The 21,347-nt window shown below is 40.1% G+C and overlaps 1 protein-coding gene across 12 annotated transcripts in view; it reads left to right on the forward strand.

The window, feature by feature from the left end:
• Positions 1-21,347, forward strand: part of LOC105483654 (solute carrier family 25 member 26) — a 169,537-nt gene that overhangs the window by 143,930 nt on the left and 4,260 nt on the right. For 7 of the 12 annotated variants that reach the window (XM_011744636.3, XM_071092054.1, XM_071092051.1 and 4 more), the window contains 3 exons: positions 9,982-10,051; positions 16,958-17,022; positions 18,010-18,083. In XM_011744636.3, coding sequence (XP_011742938.1) covers positions 9,982-10,051; positions 16,958-17,022; positions 18,010-18,083 — 209 coding nt within the window. Of the gene's footprint in view, positions 1-9,981; positions 10,052-16,957; positions 17,023-18,009; positions 18,084-18,681; positions 18,824-21,347 lie in introns of all 12 variants that reach the window. The other 5 variants (XM_071092049.1, XM_071092047.1, XM_071092050.1 and 2 more) reach the window with 1 other exon arrangement.

Here is a 21,347-nt window from a genome sequence, read left to right on the forward strand (position 1 = left end):
TGCATCTTAGAAAGTATGGGACACTTTAATAGAAAAAGAATGAGAATTCCCCAGCATCCTTGCATTCAAATTATAAAAGTAAGAAGCAAAATTTTCTGGTTTCTAGAGCAATTGAGAGAGATCCATATAAGGAATATAAGAATTGGAAAAGTATGAAACTCCTTGGGTTTTAGGTGAAATTCAGTGAGTAAACAAAATGTTTAGGAAATGCTTGTATTTCATGATTTGGCCAAGGAAAAGATAAATACAGATGGTTTAAACAAACAAACACACAAAAAAACAGATGACTAAGAAGACCAAGTAGGGCAGGAAGAGTATCATGTATCTCAAAGGCCCAAGAAGATGGATGAAGTAAAGGCTGTGGCTCCCGGAGCCCAGGCTCCCTCTCCCAGCTCCTCAGTTAGAGCTGGGTACCCAGCTGCCCAGGCATCCTGCTGTGGTTACGGTTCTGGAGCCAAACTAATAACACCCAGCACATTTCTTGCAGGTTCTCTTATTTGTAAACTGAAGGTGAGATTTAACCATGGCTTATGAGTGCCATAGCCTGGAGGTAGTGGGCTAGGTCGTTTGTCAGAAAACAATAAAAAGCACACCAGAATTTGTCGTTTCTTTCTTTTAGGTATTTTTCTCTTATTTATGGAAGTCTGTGACTGAAATGAGATAAATAGAATCCATCAAGATAAAAGGTTCTTGGGATGAGTCATATCGACTTTTTTTTGCTGAGACAAAATGTGAGAAAAGAGAATTTTCCACACTTGAATTTAATCAGATTATCAAACATAAATATATATTTAGAAGCACTTAAAATGCCTATAATGATTCCTCATTCCTTTGGAAATAGAAGACCTTGACAGTGTATGATTTTCAAGGGACTCGTTTATACATTTACGTGTACCTCCTTTAACAAATGGGGGGAAGAAAAGAGAGTATTAGCTGTTTGTATTTGTTCTTGAGACCTGCTTACTTGTTATTTGTGAGCATTTCAGAGGTTTGTTTAGTGGGTCTGGTTTAAATATGCGGTATGATATTGCGTGTGCTGCCTCTAGGTCTTGCTCTGCCCCAGTAGGCTTTACCAGTTGATCGTAGCTTTCATTCCAAGTGAGCCTAAATAAACTTGGGAAACCATCTTTGCACAGCTCATCAGAAAGCCTTGTCCAGTCCAGTAAATGCCATTCCTGATTTATAGGGTTATTTATTGAACCAAGAATGAAATTTGGGATTGTGATGTTTGGCCCATTCATGTTTTCTCCTGTTCCTTATGCAAGGGTAAAATGGTGAAATACAACTTGCATGGTAGGTATTCATGTAGGTACCAAACATTTACCTGCCTTCTTTATGTAAGGAACTGTGCAGGGCCCTGTGGGGACTCCAGAGATGAAGGTAATGACATCCCTCTCCCTTAGAATCAAAGGTGAGATGAGAGAGCTTTTAAAGGGCAATGAAAAAAACAAGTGACTACTTTGTTTTAAAATATTTTTCTGGTGCTTTTTAGGATAAAGGCTTGTGAGTATATCTGTTTCCAATAAATAGGGCTTGTCAGTGTAAGTCCTTCAGCTCTTTTATGTTAACCATTTTTGATAAAAAATCTTTTTAAAAAGATTGTCCCATACTTAAACACAGCAAACCAAGTGTTCTTTTGCAGGCAAAATTATTAAAAATAATCACACCTTTTCTTGGTGACTCATAATCAATGTCATGAGCATCAGTCAAATTGTTTTATCATGACTATTACTCAATGATATGTTTAGATGTTGTCAACGGGTTTTACCCTACCCAAGACTAATGATAAGGTTTGGCTGTGTCCCCACCCAAATCGAATCTTGAATGGTAACTCCCACAATTCCCATGTGTTGGAGAGGAATGCAGTGGGAGGGGATTGAATTACAGGGGCAAGTCTTTCCTGCTGTGTTCTCATGACAGTGAATGAGTCTCACAAGATTTGATAGCTTTAAAAAACAAGAGTTTGCCTGTACAAGCTCTCTCTCTGCCTGCTGCCATCCACGTAAGACGTGACTTGCTCCTCCTTGCCTTCTGCCATGATTGTGAGGTTTCCCAGCCACGTGGAACTGTAAGTCCAATTAAACCTCTTTCTTTTGTACATTGCCCGGTCTTGAGTATGTCTTCATCAGCAGTGTGAAAATGGACTAATACAACTAATAAGAACCACAAATAGAAAGCTCAGAGAATCCCCAGTCAGAATAAATATCCCCCACATATCTAAAATCTGGCCCACACATATCCAAAAATATTACTGTATAAATTCTAAAACCTAAATAGTAGTAAGCAAACTGAGCATTTTAGTCCATCTTGCTTTTACTTAAGAATAATCAATGTCTTTGCCTGTAATTACCAGCACAATCATTAGTTCAAGATTTTCTTATAAATTCTTATTATCTTTACTAACTTATCTAGAATGCAAATATCTAAATATCTCAACTAGCCAACATATATTATTGCCAAAAACAAAGTACAGATCAACGCATATAAAAATGATGCTGCTTGCACATCCCAGAACAGTTTCAGTCTAGCTGCCATTATAACCCAAATCAGCCTGTATACCGTAAGGGATTCCTAATTATCTGTTAGGTATATCCATTTTTAATTATGAAAAGTAGTGCTATATGAAAAATTTATTTTAGCCTTTTAGCCACCAGTGTGTATTGCAAGAGCTACGGTGTGGCCGAATGAAATCCGAATTGTGGTTCCCATTATGTTTGATATTGTTTTCAGTTTCACAACTTGCTTTTAGAAATCTCTTTTGTAGCCATAGTAGTATGAGAGTACTTCACAGAGAGATGGTTCATCTGATTGAATGATAAAATGATAGGCAGCTGTTGCTTTGTTTTTAAAAATATATGTGCAAAAGCTACGCAATAGCTTGATCAACAACAGCATGGAAAGTATTTACACGAAAATCATTGTCTGCTGTCTGTAATCTGTTATAAACTTCTGGTGGTAAAGTCACAGCAGTGAGACCTACCCAGAGGATGATATCCAGAGCAAGCCTAGGTTTGAAAAAACTAAGCATTTTCCTTTCTATTGTCTTAAATTTTGTCATCTGATGTTGCTAATTTTGGAATTGAGTAGATGATTCTGTGCACATACCTATTTTGCTACATGCATAAAATGCATTGTTGTCAACGGGTTTACTACATACATAAAAAGCATGTAGTAAAATATCATCATCTTGTAAGGTTGGAAGCGATATAACTGCTTTTGAATAGAGCAGCTAAAGAAGTCCTAAGTTGTAAGTTTTTGTTCACTGGAGCCAACACACTTATTTTCAATTTGTTATTCATAAGACAATAGTGCTTATTTGGGTGGGTCTTTTAAAAGTGAAAAACAAAGCCTTCTCTTCATGCTGTACTTTAAATAGAAGACATCTGGTCTGGGGTTGGACTCCCAGCCACTTCATAGTATTGTGCCTGGTGTTTGCTTTCTGGCCTATGACTACTGGTGCTAATAGTTATTATCTTGGGGTGGGGGTCAGGGAGCCAAACTACTTCATGCTTTTCTTCCTTTGATAGGCCTTTAGCATTAAGTGAAGAATCACTTGGGAAATTACAACCTGATTGTTTTTGTAGTGATATCACTGAGTATCCTAATGAATAATACAAATATTGTTAATTTAAAAAGTCAAGCTGATGTTTAAAAGTTGCTTACTTTTATACAATAGTTGTTACGATGAAACTCAACTAGGGTCTGTAGCTTAGTTAATAGTATTGTACCAATTTCAGTCTTGTGCTTTGATAATTATACTGTGGAAGCTGAGTGAAGGATATATGGGAACTATATTATTATTATTTTTTGAGATAGGGTCTTGCTTTGCTGCCCAGACTAGAGTGCAGTGATGTGATCGCCGATAACTGCAGCTTCAACCTCCCAGGCTCAAGCAATCCTCCTACCTCAGCCTCCTTAGTAGCTGGGACTCAGGCATGTGCCACCACATCTGGCTAATTTTTACATTTTTTTGTAGAGACAGGGTCTCCCTGTGTTGCTCAGGCTGGTCTCAAACTCCTGGGCTCAAGTGATCCTCCCACTTCAGACTCCTGAAGTGCTGGGATTATAGGCACGAGCCGCAGCACTCGGTGGACTGCTCCTACTTTCGTAACTCTTCTGTAAATCTAAAATTATTTCAAAATAAAAGTGTCATACAACCTATTAGAAATGGTTTATAATCAGCCTCTATTAAGGTAGCTTTACTTAAGAAAAATTACCGAAGTGAAACTAAGAACATTTTTGACTTCTGTTCTCATTACTTAAACTTGATATTTCTCATTAATGTAACCATAGATTCATGTGAAAATTTTATTTATACTGTAATTCCAGCTACTTGGGAGGCTGGGGTGGGAGGATCACTTGAGACCAGGAGTTTGAGACCACCCTGGGCAAACATAGCAAGACGCTGCCTCAGAAAAATAAAATAAATTAGCCAGGCATGGTGGCACTTGCCCAGAGTCCCAGTTTCTCAGGAGGCTGAGGCGGGAGGATCGCTTGAGTGCAGAAGTTGGAGGCTGCAGTGAGCTGTGATCACTTCACTGCACTCCAGCCTGGGTAACAGAACAAGATTCAGTCTCTTAAGTTACTTACATTTGAACAGAAAAAGGAAATGGGAGATCGAATTGGGATAAATAAGCAAACATCAGGGAAAATGTGCCTCCTTGCTTTTTAAATTTCTTATTGTTATTTTGGTATACAACCTCCACCATGGGTTGAGCCTACATTACTGCTTCTTTACATTTGGGCCCCTTAGTGCCCCTCTCCTCCTCCCCTAATTATTTATCTGCCCTGACAGAAATGATCATTAGACCTCTGTGGCAATGAAATGACTTATTTAGGTTGAGAAATCATGGAAATTTAAAAAAATTTTGGCAGGTTCTTTAAAAAAAACTTTTATAAACCTACATTATTTAAATTCATTTTATTAACTTCAAAGTATTTAGTAACGTGTATTATGATGTAGTTTGACTAGAAATTGAGCTGCATGTGATAGTGAGGAAACATAATGCTATTTGTAGAATGAACCAGCCTCAGTTTTCCCACTTACTATCTATGTGACCTCAGGCACGTTACTTAAAATCTCCTAGCACTTGCCCCTCACCTGTTTTTGTGGAGAATAATACACTTCTCAACATTGAATGAGATTATACATGTAAAATCTTTAGCATAGTCCCTAGAGCATTGTAGGTAGTCAGTAAATCCCAACCAATATTGTCAATAGTAATCATTTATATTGTTACCTACACTACATTTTTATTCCACATTCCAGTCTAAAATTATGTGAATGTCATAATCAATATGTAGTCTTCCTGTGAGTAATGTCTTCCAGCTAGAGTATTTTGTTTATTACAATCCTGTTGTCCCTCCAAATAGATGAGCAAATATGTAATTTCAAAATATGTTCATAATTTTTGTATAGTATTTTTTAGCAGTCAGGTTCTGATGATTGTTGTTTTACGAATTTAAGGTTGCACTCAAATGAATAATTTGTAAATAACACTCACCTTTTTACACTGGTCTCAGTATTACATTTCTGAAGTTCTGTATTCAGACAGTTCCTCAATTAGAAAAATCATTACAAACTCATTTAAGCAAGTTGTTTCAGACATTTACATAATTTGTTCATTCACTTGGATATTTTAATCATTCCAGTAGAAACTGTGATTTGTGTGTGGAAGTAAAGTGTCTCATGAATGCTTATCTGTGTGTTACCTGGACAACAATATCCTATACATCCAAACCCATGTGATCCAAACCACACCAGAGTGTCCCTTCCAGATCCCAGCTTTCCTACTCACTGTTTAATCTTTGAGTTACTTAACATCTTTGAGCCTCATCTTTAAACAGTTTTTTCCTTAGAGATGGGATCTCACTATGTTAACCAGGCTCATCTCAAACTCCTGGCCTCAAGTGATCCTCCCATCATGGCCTCCCAAAGTGCTAGAATTACAGGCGTGAGCCACAATGGTTTTGTCTATAAAATGACAAGATAATAAGAATTACATATACGTCAGAAGATTGTGGAGAGAATTACATGAGTTGATGTATGTAAAGCGCTTCACACCTGGAACATGGGAAGTTCTGTATCTTCTGTGGAAGTGTGTATTGTGGTTGCTGTTACAGTCGTTCTTTACGTCATGCTTTGTGTTTGCCACTGAAGTTTCTCGCTTTACATGTTTTGAGTCTTCTGGAGATGTTTTGTTTGTTTTAAGGTATTTATTAGTATCCATTTCAAATACCAAATTATTTCTTTATGTGTTTTTTGTAAGCTCATTATTCTGGCCAGGTGATAGTGGAAAGTTACAGTTATCTGTGGAGATTCTATTTTTAAATGTTGTCTTCAGCCATCTGAGTCTGTTTTGATTGTGGCTTTTTTTCCCCCTGGCAACTAATTTTTTTTCTCCCTAGATTATGACAGGTGCCTCTGTGAAGCTTTCTCTGTCACCTCACTTCTCTCTTTTATAATCCTCTTCTGCCCCCACCATACCTTCCTCGAATATTAAACCTAGGGACTGTTACTTTTTCTCTCCTTGGCTATAATACCTGACACCTAGTAAATACTTGTTGAATTTATGACTTGCATAACATTTTTGATTTCTTATCACATTCACGTCTTGTTGTTACTTACTTTTGCTTATAAACTCAGCATTATTACCAGTATTTCAAGTCTATCTGGAGTAGCCTTCTACTCTTTGGAACCTTTAAAGTTGTCAGTAGATTAACTGAAGGTGACCTTTAGTCATCAACAGAAATCTAGTTTATATTTTGCATTGCTTTTCTAATAAGTTGGTGAAGTAAGTGTTGGTGTTAAAACTGGCATTAACCTGATAAAATACACCCTTTGCCACCTTAAAAGTAAAGAAAAAGCGATTCCACTCTCTTGTTTCTTACTCTTTCTGCAATGCTTATAGGAGCTCTGGAGAAAATAATGCTTTCTATTAAAGCATACAGATTTATTTGCAAACATTAGAGCATTTTCTGAAAATATACCAGATACTCAGTTTAATGGCAATATTATCTTTAGAAACCTGTTTCTAATAAATCTTTTCTTTTTTAGCTTATCTGTTTTCACAAGTAAGATGACAAATACCTATTTGAGAGCTGCACTCTCAGTGCAGTAAATTGAATTAATACACTTTCAGAGAATCATTCATGTTAGTATGGATAGAGGGAAATGTTGGTCCTCAAACCACATACTGTCACATATTTAATTTGTTAGATAGTTAACATAGTAGCTGTCTGACTTAAGAAAAGTTGTGAAAGTTGACAGAGTAAACAGTACCTATGATTCATTTCCATGGCATCTTCTTCCTCCCCTCAGTGACCTTCACAGCCTTCCAGAGATAGTTGTCAGTGAGAAGTATTCAGAGTAGGAAATTAAAATGAACTTTGCTGTTCTTCTTTTAGTTGCTGTGTGTTTGATTATCCCTAAAAATGTCACACCACTCTCAGAAAGTCATTATACTTTTCTAACTATTTAAATTAGTATATTCAAGAGGTCTTTTTTGTTAATATTTGTGGTCACTATTGCAATGCATACTATTATGCTGAAGGTCCTACTCAATTCAGTAAGGCAAAAATGAAAATAAGAAAAGTTACCTTAATTGGAGAGGAAAAAGTACAGCTCTCTTTATTCACAGACGATATGGTCATCTATGTTGAAAATTGGATGAGCTCTATAAAAAAAGCTATGAGGTTGGTAACTTTAGCAAGGCTGCAGAATACAAGATCAGTGTACAAAAATCAATTGTATTGATAATCAGTTTCTGCATATTAGCAATGAACAATCAAAGATTGAAATTTTAAAAAAGTATGATTTGCAGTAGCACCAAAACATGTGAAATACTTAAGGATAAATTTGACAAAACCAGTGCAAAACCTGTATACTGAAAACTATAAGACAGTGTGGAGAGAATGTAAAGAAGGCCTTAGTTAAATGAAGAGGAATGTCATGCCTATGAGAAGAAAACCCCTCAACATTAACAGCTGGTTCTCTCCAGAATAATCCATGGATTTGGTGCATCCCAATCACAGTCTCAGCAGGTTATTTCATAGGAATTGATAATCAGATTGCAAAATTCATATGGAAATGCAAAATACTTAGAATAGGTAGAAGAACTTTGAAAAAGAATTTGAAAAACAAATACTACCTGATTTCAAGATTCATTATAAAGTTACAGTAGTGAAGAAAGTATGGGATTGATATCAAGATAGGCCTATAGAGGAGAACAGAATAGAGCGTTCAGAAATAGACCCACACAGATGTGGACAATTGATTTTTGACAAAAGCAAGCGGGCAGTTCACTGGAGAAATTACTGTCTTTCCCAGTCACTGCAACAACTGAATATCCACATGTGAAAACCAAATAACTTCAATCTACATATTGTATGATGGATATAAATGTAAAACCTGAAAGCATAAAATTTCTAGAAGAAAACACAGGATCAAAAAATCTTTGTGACTTTGAGTTAGGCAAAGATTTCTTAGATGTGACACCAAAAGCAAGATCTGTAAAAGGATAATTTGAACTTCATCAAAATTAAAAACTTCCTTGAAAGACGCTGTTAAAAGAATGATGAAAGATGCTGTTTAAAGAATGAAAAGACAAGACTAGAAGAAAACATCTGTAAATGAGCTATGTCTAGAATATGTAAAGAACTCTTAAAATTCAGTCATTGAGATATGGTAACCCAGTACAAATGTGCAACACATTTGAACAGACACTTCACCAAAGACAGTATGTTGTGGATGGCAAATAAGTACATGAAAAGCAGCTCAGCATCATTAGGGAAATACAGATTAAAACCACAATGAAGGCCAGGCGCAGTGGCTCACACCTGTAATCCCAGCACTTTGGGAGGCTGAGGCGGGTGGATCACTTGAGGTCAGGAGTTTGACACCAGCCTGGGCAACATGGTGAAACCCTGTCTCTACTAAAAATACAAAAGTTAGCTGGGCATGTTGGCGGGCGCCTGTAGTCCCAGCTACTCAGGAGGCTGAGGCAGGAGCATCACATGAACCCAGGAGTTGGAGTTTGCAGTGAGCTGAGATTGTACCACTGTACTCCAGCACTCCAGCCTGGGTGACAGAGTGAGTCTATGTCTCAAAAAAAAAAAAAAAAGAATAAAAAGAAAGAAATACTACAACACACTTAGTAGAATGGTTAAAATATTAAAGTGGTGATGATAACAAGTATTAGGAAGATGTGGAGAAACCGGAACTCATGGGAATGTCAAATGGTACGATTGCTTTGGAAAACAAGTTTGGCAGTCCTTAAAAAGTTAAACATAACTCCCATGTGATCTAGCGATTTCACCGCTAGGTATTTCCCCAAGAGAAATGAAAGCATGTGTACATATAAAAACCTGTATACAAATGTTCATGGTGGCTTTATTTGTAATAGCCCCAAACGGAAAAAATCTCAGATGTCCATCAACAGGTAAACACGTAAATCACGATACATACATACAACGGAATATTACTAATGAAGAAGTAGTCAACTGTTGATATCTGCATGACATGGGTGAATCACAAAATAATTCTGAATAAAAGAAGTTGGATTTTAAAAATATGTGATTACAATGATATTCTGGGAAAGGCATACTAATCGAGTGACAGATCAGATTGGGGGGTAGTGAGGAAGGACAGGAAGGAGGGGTTACATAGGGAGACAAGAAAACGTGTGGGTCATGAGTAAGTTCACTATCTCAATTGTGGCGATGAAGTTTTGTGTGCGCACACACACGTATGTATACTCTGAAAATTGTTTCCTTTGAGCACTCTACTGTAGCTGTCACTCTCATTTCTTTGACTTATTTTAGAATGCAGTTAAGTCTTTGGGAAAGTCACTTATGTCATCAGTAAAGAATGCCACCAAAATAGCTTCTCATTTAAGTTCCCATCCCCAGAGCTAACCCACAGGAGGTTCCGATAAATTCAAATATTTAATAACTTGTATTTTTCTTTCTCCTTAAACACAGGCCCTCTGGTCCTGGAGGCAGGATCATGTGGTGGATTCTTGGCAGTCAGCAGTCTGTGGAGCTTTTGCAGGTGCAAAGGATTATATTATACTGGGAAAGACCTAAGAGGGGGAAAAATGTGAAAATATTAACTGTGCAAAAACAACATTCTTTAAAAATTCCAGGTTGTTTAGATGAAGAGTGCTCCACTGGTTGAGAAAAGAACATGTCCTAGAGGGGGGAAAAAACTGCTAAAAAGGTGTCTGCCTGAAAGACAACCAATTTGTTTTTGACAAATTTTTCTTTTTCTTTTTATCTTTATTAAAGCCTTCATTCAGGCCCTGGAATGATCTTAAAGATGATTTAGAAAGTCCTCTGTGGGAAGAGACTTGCTGTGGGTGCAGGGCTTACCATGCAGCTGTCTGCCTTGGGCAGTGCTTAGGGGGTTTAAGCGATTTCTGCAGAAGGCAATGATTCACGGTTGGTGTGACATGTTTGACAGCACTGTAGATTAAGTAGTGTCAGGAGAGCAGAGGCTCCTCCATAACTTACTGAAGGCTAAACTGTTCTGTGTAGGAAGTATGGAAATCTACACATCTGGGCATTTTCGAGACATTAAAGCAAGAGCGAGGTGACAATATGCAATGTCATGTTATCCATCACTAAGTCATAGGAATTTTACAGTGAGGCTTTAATGAGAACTCAAATGCTTTAAAGAGCTTAGTAAGTGACACATTTAAAAACCTAAGAGAGAAGTATATTTTGTTGTTACAAAGTTAAATTAGAATTATAGTTGAAATAAAATGGAAATTTGCCAGAAAAGGAAACTTTTAGTTGAGATGTGAAGCCAGTAGGGGAGGTTTAGGGTGTTAACTTCATTGGAAAATAATTATTTTCCAGTTTGTTTAATAGTCATTGTTTTTTTGTTGTTGTTGTCGTGATTGGGAAAACAGAAAATAATTCATTTTATAGGACTATTAATAGACTCATTTGACTTGTAGAATTGGTAATCAACAATAAGAATTTTGCCTCTAGGCATGAAACCAATCCAGATTGATTATGATGATGATTGTTTCCACATGACACATAGTCATTAGCTGTATTAAATAATAGGTGGTCTTGATTCATTTTCCAGAGGTCAGGAGTCATTATTCCCCAGTCCCTAAGAGAGATGTGCATTTTTGTAGACACTCTCCTGGGCCCTGGGGACAAAGTGAGCACATAATGGAAATTTAGTCATCCTGGATAAGTAAAGCTACTTTTTAAAGTTAGCAATACTATAAAACTTCCATGTGTTGAAATAAGAAGAACATATTCTCTGGTCCTATTCCTTAAATACCCAATTCAAAGATTTGCTTGCAGAGACATTGTTACTATTAAGGAAATTTGCATTAATTACAGTTTCCTTTTTGGAGTAATACTCTGTAATAGATGCTAAGGACTTATATTGTCAGAAGGAGGGAGAGAAGGGAACTTCCTATCAGACATCCTCTATCTTTGTGGTAGGATCCTACCATCCAGGCCCTTTCAGTTAAGGTGACTCGCCTGGGGAGTGTGGCAGCACAGCCGGTGCTCCAGTGATGCTGGGGTGTGGAGAAAGGGAGCGAGGTGCCCACAGCTATACATCTAGCACAGGCTGAGCTGTGTGACTTACAGGATTGTCAAGTCTCTTTTTGGTCCCCAACTCAGGAATGAGACTTTGGGGCCCTCCTGAGTGCCAGTTTCCTTACCTGTAATGTAGAAGCAACAATTCCTACCTTAGGGGATTACTTCAGGGCTTGAGATAATGTATGGTTAGTACTCTGTACTCTGCAAAACCGAGTCGATATAGGGCACTACTACTATTTCAGTAAGAACAACCAACGTCCAGAAAATGAAAACCTACTTTCACAGTAATTCACCTTCTTGATTGAGTGAAGGAATGTCATATCAATGAAGTTATTGTACAGAACAATCTCCTCTAATAGCTCATACATTTTAAAATGCCTCCAATACAAGCATCTTATTTTTTTTTCTGATGAAGTTCTGATAAGTGAAGGAGTTTGTCCAAGGCCTGCAAAAAATCCGTTGTTAGTAGATCCACATATATTTAGCAAAAGATAAATATATTTCTTATTTATATCTCTTACTGTTTTGAAATTTTATTTGGTACAAATGTTGATCCAGAGGAACAGGGTTACTATTTTAAAGCATTTCTGAAGGATAAACATCACTTGAAAATATTCCAATTTATGAAAAAGCGAGATTCTGTAAGAGTTGCAACATGGTGCCTTACAGAATATAGAAATGAATGATGTCTTATGAAGTCCCTTTAAAATACGTACACACTTGCCGGGCGCGGTGGCTCACGCCTGTAATCCCTGCACTTTGGGAGGCCGAGGCGGGCGGATCACGAGGTCAGGAGATCGAGACCATCCTGGCTAACACGGTGAAACCCCGTCTCTACTAAAAATACAAAAAACTAGCCGGGCGCGGTGGCGGGCGCCTGTAGTCCCAGCTACTCGGGAGGCTGAGGCAGGAGAATGGCGTGAACCTGGGAGGCGGAGCTTGCAGTGAGCTGAGATCCGGCCACTGCACTCCAGCCTGGGTGACAGAGCAAGACTCCGTCTCAAAAAAAAAAAAAAAAAATAAAATAAAATAAAATACGTACACACTGCACTTGCAGACTTTACCCTTACATGGCCATAAAGGCAGTGATAAAACTTGCCCTCAAATCAGAAATCAGATTTCTCATCCCCATGTGCTTTTCCAAGTTTAAATTGGCTAAATCATTGCAGATGAACCATGCTGTGTGCCATCCTTGGCACTCTTTCTTGCTCATGCCTGTTTTATAAACTACTTGGCACAAATATCCAAAAATGTCCCACGAGATTGGAGGTGTTGATGGCTTGTCATGCACAGAAATTCCCTTGGCTTCTGGTCAGGGGTGAAACTAGGGGAAAAAAAGGACTTTGCCAACTTCCTTGTTTCAAGTGAACTTCTAAACATAAACCATAATGCAGCCGAAGTATGACATTTGCTACTATAGTGATATTTGGTGCTCTCGTATATTTTGATCAGTTTCTCATAATAAACACCTCTGTACATTCTCTAGGAGAAAAGAGGGTGGGGGAGAAAGAGGCGGGGAAGGAGATTGATTGCAGTCTCTCCATGGGTTAGAAATTCTAGAATAGGGTGAGGGATTACTTGGGTAACAAATGAGAAGGCCTGACACAATCTCTTTTAAAATACAAACAAAAACCACTTTCCTTCTTGTTGATGTGGAAGTCTTCCACATGTGTCTGCTTCACTGGAGGTCACGCATAAGAGGGGCGTGGTGGGGCTCTTGTCCCTCCCAGACTAATCAGGAGCAGCGCAGGGGCTGGAGGAGAAATGAAGGGCAGCAAGGGTGCCCAGGGGTGGGTCTGGGGACTTCCCCACTGTTGCCCCCACATTCTCAGCCGCTGCTCAGAGGTGACAGCTCCAGCCTTACTGTAGGAAGGTGGCTACTTTGTCTTTATGGCGGGGAGGGGCGGTTAGGGAATCTGCATTTGTTCCTCAAGGAAATAGATATAATTTTATCATAAAATTTTAGTTTCCCCTGAATCCTGTCCTCGACAGCAGTTAGCCTAACATTCAGTAGAAACCTAACTCCAGTGGAGACCGTAGAAGACTGTTTCACGGATGCTTTGAACACAATGGCAGCCTGTAATTGCTGTACCAAATGATTATTTCCTGTGTCATATGTTAGAATGTTCCTTGTATCTATTACCAGTAGCTTACAATGCCCTTAAATAAAACATAGAAAATAACTACATTTTAACTGAAAGTCCTGGCCCCCAGCCCTTCCCCGTTATGACCATTATTCTATTCTATTATCTTCACAAGTCCTCCTTACAGCCTTACAAAAGCATTGTGAGATCCGCGAATCAGAGAAATCTTTGATATTTGAAGACGGGCAAATTGATTTATTAGTAACACATAAAATACAGCTTCTCTCTCAGTAGTAAAGTTAGAACCTATTTGGAGCATACGTGTTTCTGTCTTAACTTTTCTTCTTATTACTTTCATGAAACCTAAATCTCCAAGAGAATATTGGCAGGCATCCACACTAAAGTAATGGTGGTAGACCTTTGCTAATGGCCAAAATAAGTTTGATTTGCAGTAACTAAATTTATTAGATGTTCCTTATCAACCTTTAGGTCTTTTTAATTGGTTTAGGATCGTTTGTGAACATTTTCACATATGAAAGTGAGTTTTAACCATTGGACAAATTTTAATTTGTCTTATATGTCAAAGTCATTATGTAGTGGAACAAGTGATACTTTTGGAGTCATGATACATGTGACAGTCCCAGGTCCCACACCAGCTGTGTGGCCTGGGCAAGTAAGTTGGGTGTAAGATGGGAATAGTAACCCTATGCAAATGAGATCAAATAATCAATGTGCCTAGTGCATTCCTGGCATGCCAGATACAAAGTAAGCACTGCAGATATTAGCTCCTACCTTTACTTTTCCCTGCCTTTTAGAGGATGAGTTGAAATTTTCAGTTTATAACTAGAAAATTTCACTAGAGAACAGGACTGTATATTCACTAGAGAATAGGAGTATATATATTTTCAGTTTATAACTAGAAAATTTCACTAGAGAAAATTTAACTAGAGAACAGGATACCAATTAAGCGTTTTCGAGTGCCTGCTGTGTGTGTGCTGGTCTAGAGATGCGAAGAAAAATCACTCATTAGCTCTGCCCACCCAGGAAAAAGTTATTTTTTTGATTACTACTGTGAGCCAGATGCTGTTTCAGACGTGTTGCGTAGGCCCATTTAATTCCTGTGTCATACTACTGTCTGCATTTTACAGATGAGAAAACTGAGGCCACTAGGAGACCAGTGGCTGAGAGTCCCAGTTCCGGAGTCAATACAGACCTAAGAGCCCATCTCAGCTCTGCGCTAAGTAAAATCTTCAAGTTTTTAGCCTCCGTAAGCCTCAGTTTCCCCACCTGTAGCATGGGGTAGTAGGAGTCCCTAGCTCATAAGGTGCTTCAGCTACAGAATAAGTAATTACCTAAGGCTGGACAACTGGTAGAGCAGGGATTTAAACGTTGGTCTTTCCACCTCCAAAGAAGGGTTCTTTCAGGCTAGACCCTGCTGCTGGTGAGGGAAACAAAACCAAATACATTATTTCGGAGTATAAGAAGTTTGAGATCGTAAAGTTTATTGCCTTTGTGTCTTGTGTCTTTTTCCCTTTTCTTCCTTTCTTGGGGGAGAGGGGGAGGGAGGGATGGCTGGACACATGAGTGGATGGATGGATGTTCATGGATGTTCATGGAACCTGTTGTGTAACTAAAAGTATATTTACTTTTCCAGGGCAGAATATATGGTTACAAGAGTAGGATTTCAAGACCAAGTCCACAGAAATTTAAAAGACACAAAGCTTAGCAAGTCTCTGAATTTCAGACAGCCTCTGAATTTAAGACAAAGAGTTTTACATACTCATAATTTGAAATGAGTAAACCAAAGGGGATTCAAATACTCCTGTCAGTTGATAGTACTTACCCCTAAAGTCTGTGACAGTCAGGGGTAACCAGAAGTGGACCATGAGCGCGTAAATAAGTACACCGTTCAAAAAGTCAGTGTCATAATAAATGTTACCATATAGAGGAGGCTTGGTATAATCTTATTTCAGCATCATGTTTAGAAAGAGGTCAGATGGCCTTCTTGTCCACAAGCCACAAAAGTGAGAAGGAAAGCAGTGCTGTTTCTGGAGTATCCTTCACATACGTGTGTCCTGTTGCCCTTGTAACGCTGCCTCTTTCCCCCTAGCTCTTGGAAGCTGAATCTTTATAACACCTTCTAGGGTTTATTATTTCTCTCTCGTAGGGCCTCTTGGGATTTAGAATATATCTTTGTACTGCACTAAATGAAATATTGACACTATAAACTTGGTTTATGTTAAAACAGAAAGTCCTTCAAAAAGTCCAATCTGTGTACAGTTCAGCCGTCATGACATTCAGATAACGCAAACATGAGAGAGAAGGTAGGAAGGAAGCCATAACGTGGAATGCATGCTGAAGCAAGACTCAGGCTAAGAAAATGTAGAGGAGAGCTTAGAAATGTAGTAACTCTGGCTAGCCTGCTATCAGGAGCCTGTGAAACACAAAAAGCTTTGCTCCTTTAATTCAAAGAACCCAGCCATGTATACCAAAAATCCCCACAATGTTACATGTGACTCTGTCCATTTTGCTATATGCAAAGCAGAAATGATAGAAGCATTTTGAAGTAGTCACTTTAAAGAACGGTGGTCCAGGCTGGGCATGGTGGTTAACGCCTGTAATCCCAACACTCTGAGAGGCCGAGGCAGGAGGAGTGCTTGATGCAAGGAGTTCAAGACTAGCCTGGGCAACATAGCAAGACCCTATCGCTGCAGAAAATTTAAAAATTAGCCAAGCATGGTGGTGTGCAGCTGTAGTCCCAGCTACTCAGGAGGAGGCTAAGACGGAAAGATCACTTGAGCCTAGCAGGGTGCGGCTGCAGTGAGCTATGATCACACCAATGTACTCCAGTCTTGGTGAGAGACAGTGAGACCCTGTCTTAAAAAAAAAAAAAAAAAAAAAAAGACAGTGGCCCATAGAAAGTCATGAACCCTTTGAGAACCATTAGGAGCAGAGGGTCTCACATACTGAGAGTGGGCATCTGGCCATATTCATGTATGTCATACGTGTACACATTCATCATGTACGTACATACACTCATTCGTTTGCTAGTTAATGAGAGAGCAAGATAAATTGTGGAGCCTTGTATTTTTCACCTGAGTGGGTAGAGTTCTGTCACTGCAAAAGAAATGAAGCGTGTGGATAAAGATTGTGCATGTGTGCATCGTGTTCTTGAATCAGTGTACATAATCAGTGTACATAATGATGAAGTGATTTGGGCAGAGTCAGGAATTCTAAAAATTACAAAATTATCATGTAATACAGTAAACAGTATCTCACTTGGGTGTTGGGTATTATTTGCACAGGTGGATTTGCCGCTGCAGTCACCACACCTCTAGATGTGGCAAAGACAAGAATTATGCTGGCAAAGGTAAGTGGCAAAATAATGTAATGGAGACACTTCAGATGCTCATATCTGTTAGTACTAGGACTACACGTATATAAAGTAAACACAAACGGCTACCATTTACCTGTAATAGCATCTTATGCTGCCTGTGGAACCTCTAAGAAAACCGCCATTGATGGAACAATATCCCCAGTGTCTATATAACATTGTACCATTTCACAGGCATTTTCCCCTGTGTTATGTAAGCACATAGGGCTGGTAGGGCCACTGCCTGGTAATACTATCTTCAGATAAACTCTCTTTTTACTGCTGACAAACCTAAGGCTCAGAGAGGTTGACGAGCCTCCTGCCATGTGGCAGGCTTTGAACCTAGGGTCACGGTTGGCCTTAACTGGATGAGTTAAGACAGTTGTCAGAAATGTTGAAACCATTTTGTTTAAGAGAAAAATTGTTTTAAAAAAACCCCGCTAGATAGAGAGTTGAAAGAATGCCATACATATAACATACCTGAACCAAACCAAAACAAAAAAAAGTCCTATGTTTTTGGAAAAGTAGAACAAATATGGCCAGATTTTAGTATGGAGGTGGCAGGATCCAACCTAAGAATGCTGATCACGTTGTAAATGGAACATTTAAACGGCACTCTATTAAATATGCTTATTAGCTGCTTAGGCAAGTTTCATAGTTGTACCATTTACACTAATGATTCCCTGCCCTCCTCACGTTGCTTCATGGTGCTTCTTTTTCCTGTTAAATAGTTCATCATTCATCTCACGAGCTCTGATAAGCAGAGCCTCCCATGTGGCGTGGGCCACATCCCTGCTTGCCTGCATATCTGAGCGTAAACGCTTCTGGGCAAGCGAGCCAGGTCCTGATTGCCAAGAAACTCCCTGGTATCTGACACTGTGTCCTAGATGAGGGTGATGGGGAGCTGTGCGTCTGAGGATATCTGAGAGGCAAGTGTGTGATTGGGAGCTTCAGAAGATAACAGGTTTCTCTTTGTTCACACAGGCTGGCTCCAGCACTGCTAATGGGAACGTGCTCTCTGCCCTGCATGGGGTCTGGCAGTCACAGGGGCTGGCAGGGTAAGACGAGGAATGCCCTCCCGCCTTTCTTCCTCTCCACCACTCCTCCTCCTTTAGCCTGACTTTGGATGAACACCTCTCCTTCCCTTCTGCTTATGTTCTGCTTTGAGTTTCTATATATTGTGCAAAATAGTCTAGTTGATGTTGTACATATGAGATAACGTAGCACATCAAATTGACGGAGTATTCCAATCAGGCAGTTCTCAGCCTTGCCCATCTTGATGTTAGATGGAATTCACGTGGGTGGCCCTCGCCAGGGTCTGGGCTGCAGCAGTGATAAAATGGGCTTCTGGTTACACAGTGCAGATATACAAGGGAGTGAAGGTAACATTGCTAGAAGAAAGCATTTGTGGTTTTGATGTTTTTAACTATTATTAGTAACAAATTACTTTCAACGTACCACAGTGCAGGTGGGATGACTCCACAATTAGCATCAGTTGAGAACCATTGTACTACAGAAGTGCCTCAAACTTCTGGCTTCATGTCCTAAAAAGGTCTCTCTGCAAGATATTTCAACATTGCTTTGACACCGTAAACTTGTAAAGCCACCTGAATGTTGGGATCTTACAGGCGTGTGAAATGATGATTTTTCTCTTAGGGACCATGTACCAGGGATTTTCTTGCAAGAGCAAAGCAGTGGCCTCCCTTTGGAGAGGGTCGGCAGCTGCCTGGACTTCAGGCGTCTCAGCTGGCAGTGCCGCCGCCTCATCCTGATGCCGAGTTGGATCACTTATTTGATGGTAGTTTTTGTGTACCTTTGGCAGTTTTAATCTCAGCTATTTGATGGTCTGGAGAACATGAAGTTAAGTGAGTCAGGCCCCAGTTAAAGTTTTTGTAGGAGAGCAGCCCATCCTAGATTGAAATTTTCCAGTTGGAAGTTTGAAAAATAGGTGATATTGGATGGTTTTGTTGAATGTGACAACTCTGAGGGATTGATGTTGGGTGCTCGAAGGGTGTCACGGTTTTGAAACAAGAACTGGGGTGAAGCCAGAGGAATAATTGGCTGTTGACGTCTAGTGAGAGCGTGGGAAGGGCCGAGTGGGGGCGTGTGTGCTGGGAGCCTGCCACTTAGGACTGCCATATTGTGAGCTCTGCTTGTATTTGTGGCACATTCATTCTGCTGCCAGTTCCACAGCAAACAAAGGAATGGTGTGAGAAAAATGAGTCCTGAAGCCACTTAGCCAGTAGCAGGTAAACAGTCTTTATGGGCTGGGTGAGGTGCTCACACCTGTCATCTCAGCACTTTGGGAGGCTTTGAAGCAGGAGGGTTGCTCGAGGTTAGGAGTTTGAGACCATATGGCAAGACTGTCTCTCTAAAAAATAAATAAATAAATTAGCCTGGTGTGCTGGCACACACCTGTAGTCCCAGCTACTCAGGAGGCTGAGCGATCATTTGAGCCTGGGAAGTCGAGGTTGTAGTGAGTCACAACTGCGCCACTGCACTCCAGCCTGGGTGACAGCAAGACCCTGTCTCAGAAAACAACAACAAAAAAGTTCTTATGTGTTTCAAATAGCAGTTGGACTGCATACACAAGAGAAGTCACATTCAGTGGCTTTTTTGGACTATAAAGCCAAACTGCCACATTTCACTGTCTCACTGATTTCAGTGTAGTTCATGCTTGATTCTGTGGCAGCTGTTGGGCAGACCTCTTCTGTCGACCTTAGCTTTGTGGAGCTGTGCAGAGCCGTAGCCCCTCTGCCTTTCTGGAGACAGTGGTGGCAGGTGGGGATGGCATGATTGACTGGCAACCCCGTGGCCCCGAAAGCTGGTAGCAGTTGAGTAGATTGAAAATCATCTTCCCTGTGCTGGTTGTGGCATGTATTATACTTGACGTTATAAAACTAAGCAGTGCCAGAAATCCAGGCAGAAGAGGGGTGTCTTCCTCAGGCCAAGGGCCCGTCTCTGTCCCCATTGTCAGCTCTGTAAAGGTCATCTGGATTTTTCTGCTTTTCTATCTTCTGAAAGTGTCAGAAGTCATGGGCTCTGGTCAGTCTGTACAGTGTAGTCTCTTGAGAGCATTGCAGACAGCAACGGTTGTCACTTAAGGGAGTTCTGATTAGCCCCTTATTAATGATTAAAGACAATAAATAATGTGACCAAAAAACAGTCACAGAAAAACCTGGGCTGTTGTGAACAGAGGTCCCAGGCATCCTCAGCCTGAAGGTGTCTCCGCCGGCTTCTTCTGTTGGGTCTCCAAGCACACAGCGCTGCTGCCACCTCCCGTCTCCTCCCCTGGGCGTGCACTGAGTTTACCAGTTACTACTTGGGTTTTCCAGCAGACACCATCTCCTCACCTTGGGATGGAAAGGTGCTGCCCTCTCGGGGTCAAGTAAGGTGGCGACCACTTTTATCTTTCTGTGTGGTCCACGCAGGTGAAGACTTTGTTCTGGCACGTACTGGGAATACACATATCAGTAGAAATGTATTACTAAACAAACACCGCGTGTTCATTCAGCCCAGTAGCTGAAGGCAGATGGGGAGCCTGCCCACCCTGGATGGCCCCTTTCTGGTTTTCTTCACTCATCAGCTGGCTTTCTGTTTTTGTTGACTGTGCCCTTTATGTAGTAGCTGCCACTGCCGCGAGCATCCCTTTCTGCCTGGCACTGTAAGTGCTTACGTTTGCTCTCATTTAATCTGTGGGCACTAGAACGCGCTCCTGCTCAACTCAAAAGTCTTCACCTGCGAGACTGGCTGGGGCCTTCACTGTTCACATTACTCCACGTTAAGGCCGTAATTACGTTAATAGATTCAGTGGTCATCTATTGAAACCATAAACTGCTTCCATCTGCCTCTTGCCAGGGGCAGCTGAACTTGTGAGTGGCAGAAGCTGAACAAGACACTGGCGTTTAGAAATAAGTAAGGTAGTCAAGGCGGAGAACTTTGTGGCCAGTGTGGTCTCCTGCAGCTCGGCATCTGCTGACTGCCCGTCTAGCACCCTTTCCTTCATAATATGGTAGGAGCAGGGAGGCTCAGCTGTTTTTCAGGCGGGAAGGACATAGTGGTAATTTATGAGTTTTTGTCCTCACCACCCACCCCATGCAAAAACAATATGCATGATGCTGAGCTTTTTTTTTTTTTTTTAAACAAGTATAGTTTGGTTTTCAGTACAATTTTCATGGTTATTTTTGGACAAGTAATAGGGGTCCTTAATTTTATGTGCAGTATTTTAATGATTTAAACCCTTAGCTAGCTAACTAAAAAGGGCCTCACAAAACTCTTGAATCTCCCATTTTCCTTAGAAGTGCTGAGTGCTACAAACAGAG

This window comes from Macaca nemestrina, chromosome 2 (assembly GCF_043159975.1).
Source record: "Macaca nemestrina isolate mMacNem1 chromosome 2, mMacNem.hap1, whole genome shotgun sequence".
Taxonomy (NCBI): Eukaryota; Metazoa; Chordata; class Mammalia; order Primates; family Cercopithecidae; genus Macaca; species Macaca nemestrina.